General features: G+C 37.4%; 1 protein-coding gene across 3 annotated transcripts in view; it reads left to right on the top strand.

Annotated features, from left to right (window-relative positions):
- The window catches only part of SHLD2 (shieldin complex subunit 2), a 76,219-nt gene that overhangs the window by 37,519 nt on the left and 17,669 nt on the right, over positions 1-21,031 (top strand). For all 3 annotated transcript variants that reach the window (XM_068982275.1, XM_068982274.1, XM_068982273.1), the window contains exons 3-5: positions 3,897-4,004; positions 16,256-16,450; positions 16,781-16,915. In XM_068982275.1, coding sequence (XP_068838376.1) covers positions 3,897-4,004; positions 16,256-16,450; positions 16,781-16,915 — 438 coding nt within the window. The remainder of the gene's footprint in view (positions 1-3,896; positions 4,005-16,255; positions 16,451-16,780; positions 16,916-21,031) is intronic.

Below are 21,031 nucleotides of genomic sequence, written 5' to 3'. Positions count from 1 at the left end.
GATATGCAGATGACACCACCCTTATGGCAGAAAGTGAAGAGGAACTAAAGAGCCTCTTGATGAAAGTGAAAGAGGAGAATGAAAAAGTTGGCTTAAAGCTCAACATTCAGAAAACGAAGATCATGGCATCTGGTCCCATCACTTCATGGGAAATAGATGAGGAAACAGTGGAAACAGTGTCAGGCTTTATTTTTTTGGGCTCCAAAATCACTGCAAATGGTGACTGCAGCCATGCAATTAAAAGACACTTACTCCTTGGAAGGAAAGTTATGACCAACCTAGATAGCATATTCAAAAGCAGAGATATTACTTTGCCAACAAAGGTCCATCTAGTCAAGGCTATGGTTTTTCCAGTAGTCATGTATAGATGTGAGAGTTGGACTGTGAAGAAGGCTGAGCGCTGAAGAATTAATGCTTTTGAACTGTGGTGTTGGAGAAGACTCTTGAGAGTCCCTTGGACTGCAAGGAGATCCAACCAGTCCATCCTGAAGGAGATCAGCCCTGGGATTTCTTTGGAAGAAATGATGCTGAAGCTGAAACTTCAGTACTTTGGCCATCTCATGCGAAGAGTTGACTCATTGGAAAAGACTCTGATGCTGGGAGGGATTAGGGGCAGGAGGAGAAGGGGACGACAGAGGATGAGATGGCTGGATGGCATCACCAACTCGATGAACTAGAGTTTGAGGAGATTCCGGGAGTTGGTGATGAACAGGGAGGCCTTGTGTGCTGCAATTCATGGGGTCGCAAAGAGTCAGATACGACTGAGCGACTGAACTGAACTGAATCATGAAAAATGATTTGTATCCTGCTTTTTTCACCTGAAAAACAAAATCTAACAGTGTGTTGCATGTCCTATATTGATTTACACATAGTGTATTAGAGCAGAGATACCAGTCATCTTAAGAATGAATCCTACACCAGTACAAAGTTGATTAAGCTTTATAACATATGTAAAGAAACAATGTGGTAGGGAAGAGGTGTGGGTCAGCTTTCAAAGCTTAGAAAGAGAAAATATCAAGGCAGTCATTGGTAATTCCTGCCAGATGGTTTGCGGAGGGAGTGAGAACCTTAGCCAGTATACTTTGGTATTTGTGTAACATCGTCAGGTACAGCCTCTACTGGAGAGTTGAGCACAGGTTGTATCAGCTTTGCATAGTCTTGTCCCATGGGTGGTATCTTTGTTGGCAGCTCAAGTCATCCAACTTGCTTTTTTCTGATTCAGTGCTTGCCGAGCAGCCCTTTGCTTATGACTCGGCTTCCAAGATGCAAAACTACCTACAAGGTGAGAGCAGGCTGCAAGTGTTTCTTTGGCAGTTTTGTATATTTAAACAAAAAGGTTGTGTTCTGTTGTTTTTGTTTGTTTGTTTGTCTCATTAACTTATTTGAATACAAGCTTGTGCTACAGAGCCGAAATCTATTTTTGGAGTGCTGAAGAAAATGAGGTTCCCAAGACCGTAAAGAGTAGGTTAGACCCTGGACCACAATTACTTTACCAAGGCATTGCTGTCATTGTATGAGCCTCCCAGGAGGCCTGTTCTAGCAGATGGAAACTCAACCCAACTATCTCTCTTTTTCCCTAGTGTCCATACAGTTGATAACAAGTAGGTAACATTCTGTGAGGTCACTTTACCAAAGTTTACTTAACGATTTTCCTATTATAGAATGTTTAGATTATTTCTGTGGGCACCAGTTTTTTAAAATGTTTTTGTTTGTTTGTTTGTTTCTGTTTTGCTTTATTTCCTTAGTTAAAAAAATAGTTAAAAAAATAGTTTACAGGTATCTAGTTTCTTTTATTTGTGTGGAACAGATGAAAACTTTGTGGAAAGAGAAATTGGTACTTTTCTATTTTCCAAGTTAGGTAGTGAGATTACATTTACAGAGAAAGTATGAATGAAATCCCACTTTAACTAATAGCATCCAGTTGCAGATGATTATCGGAGAAGGCAATGGTACCCCACTCCAGTACTCTTGCCTGGAAAATCCCATGGACGGAGGAGCCTGGTAGGCTGCAGTCCATGGGGTCGCTAAGAGTCAGGCGCGACTGAGCGACTTCCCTTTCACTTTTCACTTTCATGCACTGGAGAAGGCAGCGGCAACCCACTCCAGTATTCTTGCCTGGAGAATCCCAGGGACAGAGGAGCTTAGTGGGCTGCTGTCTGTGGGGTCGCACAGAGTCGGACACGACTGAAGTGACTTAGCAGCAGCAGCAGATGATTATATCTCTATTGGATATCTCATACTACCTACTGATACCCACCCAAAACTGAACAATCCTTGTGTAACAGATGGATTCCAAATCACATTCCATTCAGCAATGGATATTTTTCTACTACACTTTAGCCATAGATTGAAAAGATGCTCTAACTTTGGTCTGTATAGTCTCTAAGGAGACTAGTGACGAGAGTTAAAAGAGAAGGCCTGGGACCTACCTGGGAAACCAGTACATAAAGAGCAAATAGAAAAGCGTATCAGTGAATGGACCAAGAAAGGCGGGGCACGGGCTGAATTCTTAACTCCCCTCCATCCGGTCCCCAGTGTTTAACATTTTACCAGTCTGAACGTAGGTTTTACAATATGGTTTTCTGAAAGTTCTCCTTGAAATTTCTTGTTTGTTCCTTTCTGAAGAGCAGGCATCCCGAAGGTCAGATCCTGAAAAGCCTCGAATGCTGTGCTGGTTGTCCCTGACCAGGCCATGGGGAGCCACTGAGATTTTTTTTAATCAAGTCAGTAGATCACATTAATGTTCTTGATGAATCATTCGTTAGCATCATGGGACGTGGATTGGAGATAGGAAGGGTACCTGCTTGGAGAGAGAAGAATGTTTGATGCAAAACAGTAGCTGTGGCAGAGCTGCGGGCAGAGTCCAGAGGCGGAGTCAACAGTTGGGTCGAGACAAAGATGGAAAGGGGAAGTAGAAGTTCAGGATGATGTCATGTTCCAATTAAGCGACTTAGCAGCAGCAGCAGCATAGTGCCAACAAATGAGACGGGGCATACAAGAAGAAAAGTGGATTTGAGCAAGGCTGAGTTTGGGGAGCTAATGGGATATCCAGTCAGGAATGTCAATTAGGCAGTTGTGGATAAAGGGGTAAATGGGTTTGAAGATGAGGAGAGGATCTGGGATGTAAATTTGGAAGTAACTACTTGGAAATTATGCATCCTTGTTTTCCTTTGATTATTTTGCTGCCATTAGTGTGTCTTCATACCTCCAACATTTTACACACTGATTATATCCTGCCTGGGATGGATCTGTCTCTGTCTTATACTTAATTTTTGTTCTACCTAGAATTGTTTCTCCCAGTTGGTGTGTTTAGTTCCACTGTTTCTTTTTCCATCTTAGATCATGCAGCTCTCTTTTTCCTGGGAAGTGTTCCTTACCTTCAAAGTATTTCATTTTTAACATCTATAGAAGATAACTATCATTCGGTTTAGGGAAAAATAATCAAAGTTCTTTAAGAATGTCTTATATTTATATATGGCTTATAGCAGAGGAAATAAATGCATACTAAATATGTTTTACTCTTCTAGGAACTACTGCTTTGGAACCCTGCTTTGCTTCCTGATCCTAAATGATTTAATTTATCAGAAATATATATTACACATTTGCCTTAAGTGAACAAACCGTTAAAATTTTCTCTATGGGGCAGAGCTGCCATATTGAGGTTATTTGAATATACAGAAGAAATTTTGTTATTTTACCTACATACAGACATTCCTAGGTTCAGAGATCAAATTTGCTATTTTATCATTTTATGCCTTTAGGGAGAGCATTTACCCTATTTGAACTTCAGTTACCTGGCATGTGAGAGGCATGCATGGTATTTTGCTATGATGAATACATTAATCCTAGTGTGATGGAATTTTTAGCATGATTAGAACTTTTTTCCCCCTTTCTAGATGTCACTATCCATGAGGATCACTGGATTGGTGAGACAGTACTGCAATCAACATTTACCAGTCAGTTATTAAATCTTGGGAGTTATTCATCTGTCCAGCCTGAAGAATGTAAGACATATTTTAAATTTAAATATAATAATTTCTTAGTATTTAAAGTATATACACATATTGAGAAAAAGTAGAGTTAAAATGGCAATGCTACAAAATATTTTCTAAATGGTTAGCTGAAAGGTATTGATTTATTTTCAGTAAGAATGAAAATAGAATTTATAAAAATCAACTTATACAGTATAAATCATATTTATTTTAAGAAATATTGGGGTTCATGATTTGTTTTCTTTTTCTTAGAGTCAATGTTGTCGTGATTCTTAACCTTTTAGGGAGTCATAGACCTCTTTGAGAAGCTGTGTGCTGTTTCTTAAGAAAAATAGACTTAAGTAGGGAGATACAAAATTTTGCATATCATTCCAAGTGATTCCATGGACCTCTGAAGTTCTTCCATAGAATTTCTGAGCCCCTGGAATTCTGGAGGTAATGAAAAGAGGAGGTTGTGTGACAAATACATGTTTAGTTTTATAAGAAATTGCCAAACTATTTTGCAGAGTGGCTGTACCACTTAAACTTCCTACCAGCAATGTATCTTGTAGTTTCTCTGCATCTTTGTCAGCATTTGGTATTGTCCTATTTTAAAATTTTAGCCATTCTGATCACTGTGCAGTGATAGCTCATTGTGGTGTTAACTTGCATTTCTCTAATGGCACAAGACAGATCTAATAGACAGAATATGACTAAGAAATAAGAGATCTAAACAGTATAGTGAGCACTGTAGATCTTATAAGGTGTATCTTACGGATGTAAACTGACTTCTCCATTCTAATGATGGAAATATGCCTTTTTGTCATGTGTGCACAGTACAGTCAGAAAGATTGATCCCAGTAGGTCATAAAGAAAACGTTAGTAATTTCTATAAACTGGACTTATTACAAACATACTGGTCAAATGCTATAAAACTTGAATTTATTTCTTTTTAATTTTTTATAATGTGATTTATTTATTGACTGTGCTGGGTCTTTGTGGCTGCATACGGGCTTCTTTCTAGGTGTGCTGTGCAGGCTGCTTATTGTGGTGGCTTCTCTCATCGCGGAGCGCAAGCTCTAGGGCACACAGGATCCAGTAGTTACAGCACGTGGGCTGAGTAGTTGCAGTTCCTGGGCTCTAAGCACAGGCTCAGTAGCTGTGCACAGGCTTAATTGCTCTGCGGCATGAGGGATCCTCCTAAACCAGGGATCGAACCTGTGTCTCCTACATTAGCAGGTGGATTCTTTACCATTGAGCCACCAGGGAAGTCCAAAAACTAGAATTTATTGACAACAGCGGCAGCAGGTCCTATATCTGGAAATTTTATACCTGCTAAACATATTTTGAGTGAAAAAGGAAATGCAAACTGATATTATAGAGTTAAAAAATATAATAATGAAAACACTGCATGTCAGAATATCTGGGATGCATTTAAGGAAAATTACCAAAGAAAAATTTATTAGCTGAATTCTTTTTTATCAATAATAATAAAAGAATAAAAATACGTGAATTAAATTCTAAACTCTGATACCTAGCAAAAGGACAACAAAGTAAAGGAGAGAAACAAGGAATGAAATAGTAAAGGTGAAAGCAGTAATTAATAAGAATGGGCATTTTAAAATGATAAATAATTTTAATGATAAAATCTTGTTTCCAAAAAAATAGATGAACCAGTTAGTTAATTTGATCAAGAAAAAAGGGAGACATGCATGTCAGTGTGTTTTGCAGCACTATCTGTAAAATAGCCAAGACAATGTCCACTGATAAGAGGAATGGATAAAGAGCATGTGGTACGTGTGTACAGTGGAATATTACGTCCATAAAAATGAATGAAATTATGCCATTTGCAGCAACATGGATAGACCGAGATTATTGTACTGAATGAAGTAAATCGGATAGAAAAAGACAACTATATGGTATCACTCATATGTGGAATCTTTACGTTTTTAAAAAATGATACAAATGAACTAATTTGCAAAAGTGAAACAGACTTACAGATATTGAAAACAAACATGGTCACCAAAGGGGGAATTTAGGGAGAAGGGATAAATCAGGTATGCTTGGGATTAACATACACAGGCTACTATATATGAGATAGACAACCAGCAAGAACCTACTGTACGGCGCAGGAAGCTGTATTCAATATTCTGTGATAACATATATGAAAAAAGTGTCTGAAAAAGAATGAATGTATGTAAATTTTCTAGGGAAATACAGATAGCCAAAATTCGTCCCATTAGAGAAAGAAAGTTTAAACTCACCAGTTTCTATAGAAGAAATAGAGAAAATTACTAAGGAACTACCGTACAAAAGGGGGCCAGGTCTGAAAATAGTTTCACAGGAAATTCTACCAAACCTTCAAAGGCCAGATAATTCCAATACTGTATAAATTAGTCCAGAGTATTGAAGGAGAACATTCCCAATTCCTTTTATAAAGCAAATATAACACTAGCACCTAAACCAAATAAAGACATTACAAATAAAAATAGAGACCAGTATTATATATGATTATTGATGTAAAAAGTCTAAACAGGATTTTAGTAGACAAAATCTAACTCTACATTAGGGAAATAGTGACCAAATGAGATTTATTCTAGAAATGGAAGATTTGTTCAGATCCATGAATATTTCATATTAATATATCATATTAACACATCTGAGAATTTATATGACTATCTCCATAGATGTTGAGAAACCCTTGATAAAGTCCAACATCTATTTATTATAAAAAGCATTCCAGGAAATCAAAATTGAGGGATACTTTCTCCTATCAATACATACAGTATCGGTATAGTGCTACCACTGCAATATAGTTGATATTATGTCAATAATATAGATACACTTAGCCCTGATGCCTGACCTTATTTAATGTGAAACACTAGGGGCATTTCCACAAAGTCAAGAACAAAACAAGAATATCCCTTATCTCTGCTGTTCTTTCCATTTGCTGTTGTTCAGTCACAAGTCATGTCTGATTCTCTGTGACCCCACCAACTACAACATGCCAGCCTTCCCTGTCCTCACTGTCTCCCAAAGTTTGCTCAAATTCATTTCCACTGGGTCAGTGATGCCATCTAACCATCTCATCCTCTGCCACCCTTGTCTCTTTTTGCCTTCAATCTTTCCCAACATCAGGGTCTTTTCCAGTTTGTTGGCTCTTCACATTAGGTGGCAGGGGTATTGGAGCTTTAGCTTCAGCATCAGTCCTTCCAATATATATTCAGGGGTGATTTCCTTTAGGGTTGGCTGGTTTGATCTCCTTGCTGTCCAAGGGACTCAAGAGTCTTCTCCAGTACCACAATTCAAAAGCATCAGTTCTTCTGCACTCAGCCTTCTTTGTGGTCCAACTATCATATTTGTACAAAACTATTGGAAAAACCATGGCTTTGACTATATGGACCTTTGTCCGCAAAGTGATGCCTCTGATTTGTAATACGCTGTCTAGGTTTGTCATTGGTTTCCTTTCAAGGAGCAAGTGTCTTTTAATTTCATGGCTATAATCACCATCTGCAGTGATTTTGGAGCCCAAGAAAATAAAACCTGTCACTGTTTCCACTTTTTCCCCATCTGTTTGCTGTGAAGTGATGGGATTGGCTGCCATGATCTTAGTTTTTTGAATGTTGAGTTTCAACCCAGCTTTTACACTCTCCTCTTTCAGCCCCATCAAGAGGCTCTATTAGTTCACCATTATACTAGAGTTATTCACCAATGCAATCAGAAAAGAAGAGGCATTTGAATGGGTAAAGAATAATACAAAAATTACTGTTAAAAAAATCAGTAGCCTTCATATACACAAACACCAAACAGAGGGCATAATGGTAGGAAAATTCTAATTTATAATAGTAATAAAGAAGATGTTTCAGAATAAATTAAACAAGAAATGTGCAAAAACTATATGAATAAAAATTTTAAATACACTGGAAAGAAATGAAGACATGAATAAGTGGAAAGACAATATTCCCTATTACTGGATTGAATAATTCAACATTAAATGATACCAGTTCTTAAGATTATAAATTCAGTGCACTCTCAGTAAAAATGCCAACATGATACTAACATGCTGCTATATATAACATGATACTAACATTCATATGGAAGAGCAAGCATGCAGGAATAGCTAGGAAAACAGTGAAAAAGAAAAACATGAGTGACTAGGCTTATTGAGCATTAAAACCTACGCTAAAGCCCCAGTAATTAAAGCAGGGTGACACTGGTGCAGGAATAGGCAACTAGATCAGTGGCAGAGAATAGGGAGATAAGAATTAGGCACCTATGTGGAATTTACTGTGTAAGGAAGATGGTATCTTAAACCATTGAGGCAAAGGTTAGCTTTTTAAATAAGCGTTGCTAAGGTAACTTGATAGCCACATAGAAAAAGATAAGATTGTATCCACTTTGTAACCAAGTAGGGTAGGGGGTCCCTGGAGAAAGAGTATCAGTATCAGGCATGATTTTCTTGACATAAGAGAGGCCATTTTTGGCCTAAGCCATTTGGTGATCTAAGCCTGGCCATAATGCTTGTCTTTGAACAGACCTGAGTAATTAATAACCTTTAAGGCAAAAACCAAAAATGACTGTTCTTAGGCAAGAGAAGTTAACAATAGCAAAGATAACATATCAGTTGTAAAGATTTCCAGTTCTGTTTCAAAAATAAAGATGAGCCTGACGTGGTGAGCCACCTGAACAACGGAACCTAAAGGATGATGGTGTTGATGTTTTCAAATCTGGGCTCTGCCTACCTCCCAAAGTCCCTTCATGAATATGCATACACTAGCCCAAACTTCTTCGTGAAAAAGTGAAAGTCACTCATTAATGTCCAATTCTTTGTGACTTCATGGACTATCCATGGAATTCTTCAGGCCAGAATACTGGAGTGGGTGGCTGGAGTGGGTTGGGATCTTTCCAACCCAGGGATTGAACCCAGGTCTCTTGCATTGCAGGTGGATTCTTTACCAGCTGAGCCTCTAGGGAAGCCTGACTATGCATCTACCCTTAGCTTAAAATTTCCCCAATTTTGCTGTTCCAAGAGACACCGCTTTGGGAAACATCCCCAGTATTCTTACTTGCCACAAGTAATAAATCCTTCCTTCTCTCAATCTTTGGATTGGTAGTGTCTTTTGACTTGACATGCACAAAAAGGTGAACCAAATTTTTGGTTAACAAATTCTTATAACAAATAGAAGAATAAACTCCAAATGGATTAAGAATATAAATATAAGAAAATAAAACAATCTAACTACTAGAAGGAAACATAAATGAATTCCTCTCTAATCTTGGTGTAGGGAAAGGCTTTCTTACTATAACTCCAAATCCAGAGGCAGTAAAAACAGGAGACTGATACATTTATCTATGGAAAAATACTAAAAACACATAAAGTCAAAAGACAGTTGGCATACTTGGAAGGAATATTGCAGCAGACACCTTAGACAAAATCCTAATGTTCTAGTATATGGAAAACTCTTAAAAATTAAGCAACAAGGGACCTGATGGGAAAATGGAAAAGAGACATGAGAAATTCAAGTTAAAACTACATAGAGGTGTCATTATTCACCTATAAAAGTGGCAGAAATTAAAAAATAAGACAACACATTCTGTTGGTGAGTCTGTGGGGAAACAGGCTCACTTAACCTTGCCGGTGGGAATGTAAATTGCTACCACCCTTGTGGAGGGCTATTTGGCAATACCTAACAGGATTCTATATGTGCTCAGCTTTGAGCCCAGCAAGCTTATTTTTAAGAATCTATCCTGAAGATAGAATTGCAACAATATGAAAATATCTGTACATCAAAACAAAAAAAATATTCATTACAGTATTGTTTGTAACTGCAAGGCACTGAAAAAGTGGAAACACTTGTATATAGAAGAGCTGATTAGATTATAGTACAGTCACATAGTGGAATACTGTGCAGCTGTAAAAAGAAAATGAAGAGTCTATGAACTGATATTAAGTGATTTCTAAGACATACTGTTGTGTGAAAACCAGAAGCCCCCAAAAGCATATGTAGTCTGCTGTTCTTCGTCTAAGAAAGAAGGGAGGAATAAGAAAATTTATGTGTAACTCCACATTTGTGCGACAGAAGTACAGGAAGGGGATTCCCCTTGGTGGCCCAGTGGTTAAGAATCCACCTTACAATACAGGCGGCACCAGTTTGATCCCTAGTCTGAGAAGATCCCACATGCCCCAGAGCGGCTGAACTTGTGTGCTGCGCTCTTCCACCTTTGCCTGAGAGCCTGGGAGCCCGTGAGCTGGTGGGCTGAGACTGCTGAAGCCCGAGTGCGCTAGAGCCCATGCCCCCCAAGAGAAGTCGCCGCGACGAGAAGCTCTTGCGCTGCAACCAGAGAAAGCCTGTGTACAGCAGCAAAGGCCCAGTGCAACCGAAAACAAACAAATACATAAATGGATTATTTTTTTTTAATGCAGGAAGGATAAACCAGAAATAACAAGATTGGTTACCTACAGGGAAGGGTTGGGAGAGAGGCAGAAAGAAAGAGGGAATGGAAATAGGGTAACATTGATGAAGGAGTGACGCTTCTTTGAGTATATCTTTTTATGTGTCTCTGTCTTGTAGAACCATAGTAATGTTTCATATACCCCCCAAAATAAACAATTAAAACCAATTAGAATGTGGAGTGGGAATCCAAAATGGAATGGAAACACCTGCCAATGAACCTCACAGTATTAAACATGAATAAAGTAGCCATGCAGAAGGGTAGTGGGGACAAAAGAACAAACCCAAGAAACTGGGAAACGGTGTATTGACTGGATTCTGTAAGGCCAAGGGGAAAAAAAGCTGTCCATAAGTGCTGTAGTCTAGTAGTAAAAATGCTTCTCAAGGAGGAATGGGTTAGCAACAGCCTTGTATATGTACTAGAATTGAACAAGTAAATAAATATGTAATAGATAATGAGAATTGGGTTTTCCGTTGTTAAAGGGGGAAGATTAAAGGGAACCTTTTGGGTTAGAGTCAGAGATATTAGTATAAGTGCATGGTCTTGTGTGTATATATATATATATGTATATAAGCAAATAGATACAGGAATACAGAAATATAGATATAAGTGTATGGATGGGCTATTATGCTCAGTACATGAATCTCCTGGTTCTGCCTGCTGAGAGGACACAGCAGCAGTGGCACCTCAGTAGTAATGACCCCACCTCGTGCCCGTCTCTTACTCTGTAAAAGAAATCAGCACTGCTAGAAGTGGTTGTTTACAGGCCTGGGGCGAAGAAAATCCGAGAAGAGGCTGGAACTTTCATGGTGTCAGAAAAGGGTTGTTTTGAAAGAATACAAAAGCCAACTTTAAGGACAGCCTATTGGCAAGAACTGAAACAATTTAAGAAAAAAAGAAAAGATAATGTTGGATTATAGCCCTCAGAATAAGATATGTATAGATTCATACTGATATAAATATTTAACTAACTTAAAAAACAAGTAAGCAAGTAAATAAATGAGAGAGCTCTTTTTCACAATTCCATGGGATAAATTGGAATTCCAATGAATAAATGTGAGAAGAAAGAAGAAAACAGAGAATTACCATTAGGTAACTACTTCAGTAATAAATATTGCGAACAAGGATCCATTAATAGATGCTAAAATTAGCAGGTGGAAGTTTGGGGGAGATACAGCGTTGCATATGTATGCAAAGTATCTCCCCAAGGTAGTTATCAACATACAAGGGGAAAAATAACTTTATAATGAAGAAACTTGGCTGACATCAACTTAACTGGGTGAATCAAGGTAAGTGTTCTCTGTATTAAGGATATTACGAATTCCTTGCTTTGTTGCACTGACAGGGACACAGCATAATTTTTGTGATATTCCTGCCAAGAATGCATAACCTCATTTCAGTCATGAGTAAACATTGGAGAAACCCAAATGGAGAGACGTTCTACAAAGTAACTGATCGATACTCTTCAGAAGTGTCAAGGTCATGAATGACAAGACTGATAACAACTGCAGACTAAAGGAGGATAAAGTCAAATAAGAACTAAATGTAACGTAGAATCCTGGATAGGACGCCACACAGAAGATTAGTGGGAAAATCGGTAAAATTTGAGTAAGATTTATAGTTTAGTTAATAACATTAATATTTAGACAGTATTAGTTTCTTGTTTGTGGATAACATGATGGATTATTAGGATTATTATTTATAGATTTACAAAGAATCCTTCCCCTCTTAAAACTACAAGCAGATTATTAGAAATAATGAGAAAGTTTAGCAAGGTGGCCACGTAAAAGGTTAATATACAACAGTCAATTGCATTTCTAGAATGGAGTGACTAACAGCTAGTAACAAATAAAGACAAGGCACCATTTGCAATATTATCATGTGAATTCAACAATTTTGTTGTTAAATGAAACAACGAAAAATTAAAAGACTAAATATATTTTGTTCACTGATTGAAAGATTTAACATTGTGAAGATTTCAGTTCTCCCCAAGTTGATCTGTAATTCAGTAAAAATCCAATCAAAATCCCAGTAAGATTTTCATGAAATTTGATAGATTATTTTGATAGGGAAAAGAGTAAGTGGTCAAAAGCAGCCTGGGATTTTATTTTATTTTTTTAATTTGGGGATTTCTTTAAAAGATTTAAGTTTAATGTTTTATTATGAACATTTGAAGTTGCTACATCTTGGAAAGCACATTTCCAAGGAGTCAAATGGCTTTTAGAGTTGTTATTACAGATGTTTTATAGTTCTTAATACAATGGAAGGGTAAAGAATGTTTTAAGATAATGAAAATAACATGGAATGTAAGTACTTTTCAAGGGATTTGAGAGAAAGGTGTTGTAGATCTCGTTTTAAGACTGAGCTGGATCCAAGTAAGATTGCTCTAGTTCAGTAATTTCATGGAGATCTAAGGATCCAATTCTGGATGGAGAATATGCCATGGAAACTCTGGGTAGCTTCAGGTTTTTGTAGAATAATGTGAAAAATATTGAGCTAGTTAAATAGCTTTTAGAGGTTATTTCAAATTTGTTTTTCTACTTGCATAGGAATTTATATTGCCTTGTTTTTCACAGGTTACACAAGTTAGTAGCTACATAAAGTATGTTCTAAGGCTTTTTTGTATGACTAGTTAACTATTTTGAAAATAGTTAACAGTTGATACTTTGAAAATATTGCAGTTGTTTTTCTTCTGAAATAAGAAGTCAATTTTGGTTTTTATTTTTGCAAAGTGTTACAACTCATGAGAGCTTACTTCTGATCAGCATACATATAGAACTTTTGTTCTTTTCTCATTATAGTAAGGCGCTATAAATTTTACAAATTTAGTCCTGATAATGTGACAGGATATAAATTTATCTTAAATATTACTAAATTAAATATATAAATAAAAGGTTTAACAGTGTTTCCATGAAGTAGACTATTTTATTTTGAATCTAAGTAATCAAATGTTTCTGTACAAATTTTTATGAAGCAAGAATTAGTAAATAATTTGATGTTAGGGAGCGTCCCCTCCCTCCAAATCTCTTATTGCAGATAGAGAATACAGCCCAGAAAAGTTATGTACAAGTTCAGAAGAGTCATTATTGACAAAGTCAGAGTTGAACCCAGCTCTTCTGAGTCCAGATGTGCTGGAAATATTGTGAAAGGGGAATCAGAACACCTGGTGAATGAACGGGAGCTGTAGAAGGAGATATTTGGTGCTGGGTTTTGCTATAATGTACTTGGTCTTGTCTGTACTCTTCCTCTGTTTCTCATTCATCTGGCATGATATCTGTTCTTTTCTTTTATGTTCATTATCTTTGCTATGATGTCACCATTGTTTTGTAAAATTTATTTATGAATTAAGTAACCTTAATTAGAATAGATTTCATGTCAGGTTCTGGAAACTTTAGAACGTCTGTTTGTCTGTCCACTCAGCTATACTGGAAGTCTCGTCCTCTGCAGTCTTGTCTTTACCCTCCACATCTATTGTTTTAGATTCTGCCTCTGAGCTGGTTCACAAGTCTGTCAGGCTTTTCTCCTTCACGCAGTCTTGCCTGCGTTCCAGCTCTCATCATCCGCTGGATGGTCATTAGCCTCCTAAAGCGTTCTTCCTACTTTTGTCAGTGAAAATTGATTCCTCTGCATTAAAGCAGTCATAAACTTGGATGGGAAGATATTACATCCCTTTTTTTTCCTGCCAGTTTTATGAGATATAGTTGACATACAGCACTGTGTAAATGTAAGGTACACAGCATAATACATAACGATTTGAGTTATATGCATCATGAAATGATTATGACAATAAGTTAAGTGAAAATCATTTCATATGAATGAGATGATAAAAGATAATAAAATTAAGGAAAGAGAAAAAAATATTTTTCCTGTGATGAGAACTCTTAGGATTCACGCTCTTAATAGTTTTCATATATAACATAGAGCAGTGTTAATACATTTATCAAGTTGTGCATAATTTTCATATATAACATAGAGCAGTGTTAATACGTTTATCAAGTTGTGCATAGTTTTCATATATAACATAGAGCAGTGTTAATACGTTTATCAAGTTGTGCATGGCACCCCTAGTACTTATTTATCTTATAACTGGAGCTTCACACCTTTTGAGTGCCTTCGTCAATTCCCCCTCACCACACTCCAGCTCTGTTAACCATAATATTATATCTTTATTTTCACTGATTGCCTACTGAAAATTAACATTTCCTTCCATTATGAATAAGGTGACGATCCGCAGTAATATTTTCAATACTTGTGACTTGATCACCAATGGGAAGCACATATATTTTCATGTCACATTATAGTTGTTGGAGGCAACTTGAACACTATTCACCCACATGATGCTTTGGCACTCTTTGAAGGCATAGTAGTTGCTGCATTCTCTGCTATTCCTTATTATTTCATGTTGTGATGAGGCACGTAAGTTATTCTCAGTTTTAAAAATATTTTGATTACTGTGTTTCCATATAATTGGTTTTACTATCCTATTTCATTTAATGAATTTTAAAATATTACTCTGTGATAAAAATGTTGTAAAATTAGATAATGGTTATAGCCACACAACTTTGTGAAGTACAAAAAGCAAAAACACTGAAATGTATACTTTAAAAGGGTGAACTTGGGAATTCCCTGGCGGTCCAGTGGTTAGGAATCTGCACTTTTACTGCTGAGGTTCATTCCCTGGATGGTGAACTAAGATCCCACAAGCCGTACAGTGTGGCCAGAAAAAAGAGAAAAAGGGTGAACTTATGTATGTGAATTATATTCCAATAAAGTTGTTATAAAAATATTATTCTGATAATGGGTCCATATGCTTTATCAGAATACCGAAAGCATCTGAGATATATAAAGGATTACTAACGCTTTCTCTTTACCTGGAAACATATTTTTCTTCCCAGTTACTACCTAGAAACCTTTTCTTAGGCATTTTCCCAAAGCATTGCTCAAATATTTCCTCAATAAAGCAAGCCTCTCCCAGCTCCCCGGGCAGGTCTTTAGGTGCGCTCTTAGGAATGCGCGCACGTGTTGCTTATGTCCTAAGCCCAGTGCTGGTTGTCAGCCTCTAGGCTGATAATTTCTTCAGCCTTGGGATCATGTGTTTGTATCCCTAGCACTGGGAGTCTAAAATGGTTGTTTTTCTGTGTAGGATTCCGATGGGTGGCTAGAGAGAAGAATGTCAGCATTGTAGCCAGTGAATATGGTGAGGGCAGAGGCTTAGAAGTGAGAGAGAATAGAGCATGTTCTGGGAGGGCCAGTTAGAAGAGCGTTAGGAGTATCTCAGATGAGAAATGCTAACAGTCTTGAGGAAGAATAGCGGTGGTTGGGATAGTTGAGAAAGATGTGATCAAATCAGATTTCAGGGATTAGGGCACTGGTTGGATACAACAGGGTAACGGAGGAGTCAAAAAAATAATTGATGCATATATATATATATATATATGTATATATATAGCTGATTCATTTTGTTGTATAGCAGAAACTAACACAACATTGTCAAGCAACTATAACCCCAATTAAAAAAAAAACTAAAATATTAGTCTTGGTTAATTGGTAGAAAAATGATACTGTTAATGAAATAGACAAGGGAACAGGGCAATTTTTTTTTTTTTTTGCAGATGATAAATAATTCCATTTCCATTGGTTAAAAACATCAAGCTTATTTTGGCATCTAAACTGGTTCAAGGATAAGCTACATGCTTTATAGAAATGAAATCATGTTTGACATTTAATCACACTTTGCAACATAAAATACAGTTCTAAGAAAATGCCATGTTATCAAGAAAATATAATGTTTCCCTCTTGTGTATATATGGTCTTTTTTTTTTCTTTCCTAGATTCCAGTATGATTAGTAATGTTGCACTTCAAGACTTACTGGCATACGTATCTTCAAAACATTCCTATCTCAGAGATCTTCCTCCGAGGCATCCTCAGAAAATGAGCAGTATAGAATTTATAGAGTTGGAGCAGCTTCAGCCAAACATTCTAGTCCATGCAGTTCTAAGAGTTGTTGATATCACTGTACTGACAGGTAAATATTTGGGGTACTTCATCAATTTTAGGTTATAAAAAAAATTAAGACATAACAAGGACCTACTGTATTACTCAGGGAACTGTACTCAGTATTTTATAATAACGTATAAGGGAAGAAAACCTGAAGAAGAGTATATATATCACTGTGCTGTGTACCTGAAACTAATGTGATACTTTAGATCAACAGTATTTTGATTAAAAGAAACTTAAGTACAGGACTGTCTTAGTGTACCATTTGGTTATCAGTGGATACTTATCATCAGACAGTAAAGTATGATATCGCATGCAGTAGAGTAACGCCAACTAAATATTTCTTTTCCTTTTCCAGAGGCGTTATACAGTTATAGAGGACAGAAGCAGAGGAAAGTTATGTTAACAGTGGAACAGACCCAAGGTCAACATTATGTGCTTGTATTATGGGGTCCTGGAGCAGCCTGGTACCCTCAACTTCAAAGGAAAAAAGGTAAATACACCAAAAAGCATTTAATCTATTTATAGGTGAGTAAATGATTAATGCTTATGAGCCTAAGATGAAGGGACTCTGGAGATCAGACAACGTTTGAAATATAATTGAGCATGATTGAGTATTCTTTTGCAGATTTCTTGTTACAATTTTTTACCTCCTGTAAACAATTCAACGATCTATAACCCTCTATAATTAATGGCAGCAAATTAAAAGGTTTCATTTATTCCCAGGTATACTACTTTACCTTTTTAGTGAAGATTGAAGATCTTACCTTCCTTGGATAATGCTGTTTAAAACTTTAATTCTGGAGATGCTTCTACAATTTTTATTCAGCCAAGGTAGTCTGATAAATAAACTCCTCTCTGGTTATAGGGCAGATGTTAGAGGAGTTGCATTAACTCTTTCAAGTCACAGTGTTACTGTTTAATAAATTACTATGTTCCAGGTTTTTATTCCAGTTGTTTTAAAAGTGTGGGCTATTAAACATCCATAGAATGTTCATGTTTAAAGTATGACCCATGGTTATATTTTTCTTTAGAGCACCAGTTAATCATTTATGAGGTATTAAATTAAATGGAATTGAAACAACAGACTGGTTCCAAATAGGGAAAGGAGTACGTCAAGGCTGTATATTGTCACCCTGGTTATTTAACTTATATGCAGAGTACATCATGAGAAATGCTGGGCTGGATGAAACACAAGCTGGACTCAAGATTGCTGGGAGAAATATCAGTAACCCCAGATATGCAGATGACACCACCCTTATGGCAGAAAGTGAAGAAGAACTAAAGAGCCTCTTGATGAAAGTGAAAGAGGAGAGTGAAAAAGTTGGCTTAAAGCTCAACATTCAGAAAACAAAGATCATGGCATCCAGTACCATTCAGTTCAGTTCAGTTCAGTTCAGTCGCTCAGTCGTGTCTGACTCTTTGCGACCCCATGAATCGCAGCACGCCAGGCCTCCCTGTCCATCACCAACTCCGGGAGTTCACTCAGACTCACGTCCATCGAGTCAGTGATGCCATCCAGCCATCTCATCCTCTGTCGTCCCCTTCTTCTCCTGCCCCCAATCCCTCCCAGCATCAGAGTCTTTTCCAGTGAGTCAACTCTTCGCAGGAGGTGGCCAAAGTACTAGAGTTTCAGCTTTAGCATCACTAGTACCATTACTTCATGGCAAATAGATGGGGAAACAGTGGAAACAGTGACAGACTTTATTTTCTGGGGCTCCAAAATCACTGCACATGGTGACTGCAGCCATGAAATTAAAAAATGCTTGCTCCTTGGAAGAAAAATTATGACCATCCTAGACAGCATGTTAAAAAGCAGAGACATTGCTTTGCCAACAAAGATCCATTTAGCCAAAGCTTTGGTTCTTCCAGTGGTCATGTATGGATGTGAGAGTTGGACTATAAAGAAAGCTGAGAGCCAAAGAATTGGCGCTTTTGATCTGTGGTGCTGGAGAAGACTCTTGAGAATCCCTTGGACTGCAAGGAGATCCAACTGGTCCATCCTAAGGGAAATCAGTCCTGAATATTCATTGGAAGGACTGCTGCTGAAGCTGAAACTCCAATACTTTGGCCACCTAATGCGAAGAACTGACTCATTTGAAAAGACCCTGACGCTGGGAAAGATTGAGGGCAGGAAGAGAAGGGGACAACAGAGGATGAGATGGTTGGATGGCATCACTGACTCAATGGAAATGAGTTTGAGTAAACTCCCACCAACTCTGGGAGTTGATGATGGAAAGGGAGGCCTGGCATGCTGCCGTCCATGGGGTCACAAAGAGTTGGACACGACTGAGCAACTGAACTGAACTGAATTGATGTTTCAATAACAGTGTAACATCTTCATTTTGACACTGGATCCTTTAGTTGCAACAATCAGAGACAGTTTAATTAGTGGCTTCTGAGTTATTTTACTCTGTTAAATTAATTCAGAGGTTGATTAGGTATGTGATCCATTCTTTTTTTACCTGAAAGAGTTAATGCGTCTTTGGAAACTTCTATTTCAAAATAGTTATCTAAAGATAGGATCTATCACATCGCCTCTTTTAATCATTAATAGCCCATAACTAGGAACTGAGATAAGTCTGAATTTTGGCTTTCATGTTAAGATCAAACAGTGGCAAATATTTGTTTGGTTGAGAAATCTGGAAAACATGTGTCAGTGATACACAAACCATCGTTATTGACCACTGTGTCATGGTCGGGAACATGAGTCGCACTGCTGCACGCCGAGCAGAATGTGGATCAAAGGTGGCGTTCCGATTACAGTGGAGCTGCAGCAAAGCAGATTGCTCCATGCTTAATATGACTATCCCGTAAAAGCTGATAGTTATTTGGTCAATAGAAGAGGAAGTATATTTTCTCTAGATAATTCTTTGATATTTAGGTTAATGTTGAAAATTTATAAATCCGTGAATTGAAGTGTAGTTTCCTTGTTCATTTCTTCAGCATATTTATTTATATTTCAAGTTTTAATATCTGCCTTAATACCTCAAGATCTAATTTTGAAGAATCATTTAAGTAAGTGATTCTCCTTTCACAGATTGTTAGTATTCTGTCTATTCATTTAGCATTTCTTGAGGCATTCTCTGTATTATTCTGTCTGTACTGGGCCCTCGTTTTCCTTGCTCCCAAGGGTAACAAACTCACATTTAGGTGATATAATTAGAAGTGATTGTCAAGCAGTAATTACTGAATACTAGAGACAAAAGAGTTGATCTTTTGGAGAAAAACAATAATAAATTAATTCCCAGTTTTTTTGAAATATGTTTTGCTAGTAGGAATTTGGTATGCCTGATGTGCAGCAAGCATTGGTTACAGTTAAAGTCCTAATGAGGGTGGGCTAGGAACACAAATTACACTTCTTGGTAGTAATTTGGTATGCATAAAATAAGCTATTCAGAACTAAGTGCCTTTCCAATGCAATATTCTCCTGAAATCTAATAGAAGTCTAATATTTAAAAAAATATAACATTACAATAAAGTACACTCATGATGTTACTAATTAAGCACAGAATAATACAAATGATCCCAACCTTTGTGGTTATGCTTCATGCAAAATCACAGTTATGTCTGCGTGGAGGTTCGGTACTCCTCCACACCCTTAATTCATGATTGAAGTATAGAATTGTATCACAAATTGTCTCGGTACTGCTCGGTCTCCCTCAGACTCACTAGCTTAACCCACATTCGACTCCTTTCTGTTTCTTGAACACGCCAAACTTTTTCCTGCTTTGGGATCTTGAATTTATGTGTTTCCCCTGCCTAGAGTGCTTCTTCCTCCAGCTCTCCCACACAGATGGCTGTCCAATTTCATTTCCCCAGAGAGGCCTCACACATGAGTATACGAAATCACTATCATGTCAGTCAGTCTTTGCATTGCACTTGTGCCACCTAACACAGACAGATGGTCCAGCTGATTTGCTTGCTTGATAATTCACTACATTTCTCAGTAGGTTGTATAGTTTGTGACTAAAAGCACCCCGATTAGCCTGTTCACCATTGTATCCTCATCACACAGAACTGTCTGCACTAGTAGATACTTTCTCTATAAATCATTGAAGAATAAAATATAGGTCAGGCCGCCATTTAAAATTCCCACTGTCTTTAAGGAATAAAGATGCAACTTCGAGGAGAAAACAGCTTGTTTCAAATGATAAGGAAAAAATCACAGAGGTAAAAATGCTTGCACATGAAGATTGTGCAGTCCGTTGGCTGTACTAAGAAACTGTATTTAAACTTGGGCACAGAAGGCTCGAATTTCGCACTGAAACTCCATCATGGTTAACTTAAACAATTAAGGGGGATATATTGGAAGTGTACAGGAGTGTCTCCTAGTAAATAGGGCAAGAGTGTTGGGTTTCAGGGGGACTTGGAACTAGGAACAGAAAAGCTTTCTGGGTCCAGGCAACACCTCCATGGATTTGCTTTATTTACTTAGTAGAGACTTTCTCTAGACTTTCTCTGCTTCTCAACATTATGGATAGCACATGGTTACTCTGTAGCTCCTGCTTTCCTTTTCCTTTTAAGAGACCAGTCCTATTTCTAAATTCCCAGTAAAGAGAATCTGATTGCCTAGTTTGAATTTGATTCAGTCAACTGTGGCCTGTAG

The sequence above is a fragment of the Capricornis sumatraensis genome, chromosome 10 (genome assembly GCF_032405125.1).
Source record: "Capricornis sumatraensis isolate serow.1 chromosome 10, serow.2, whole genome shotgun sequence".
Lineage (NCBI taxonomy): Eukaryota > Metazoa > Chordata > Mammalia > Artiodactyla > Bovidae > Capricornis > Capricornis sumatraensis.
The sequence above is the reverse complement of the archived record's forward strand: the minus strand, read 5'-3'. Positions and strand labels throughout refer to the sequence as shown.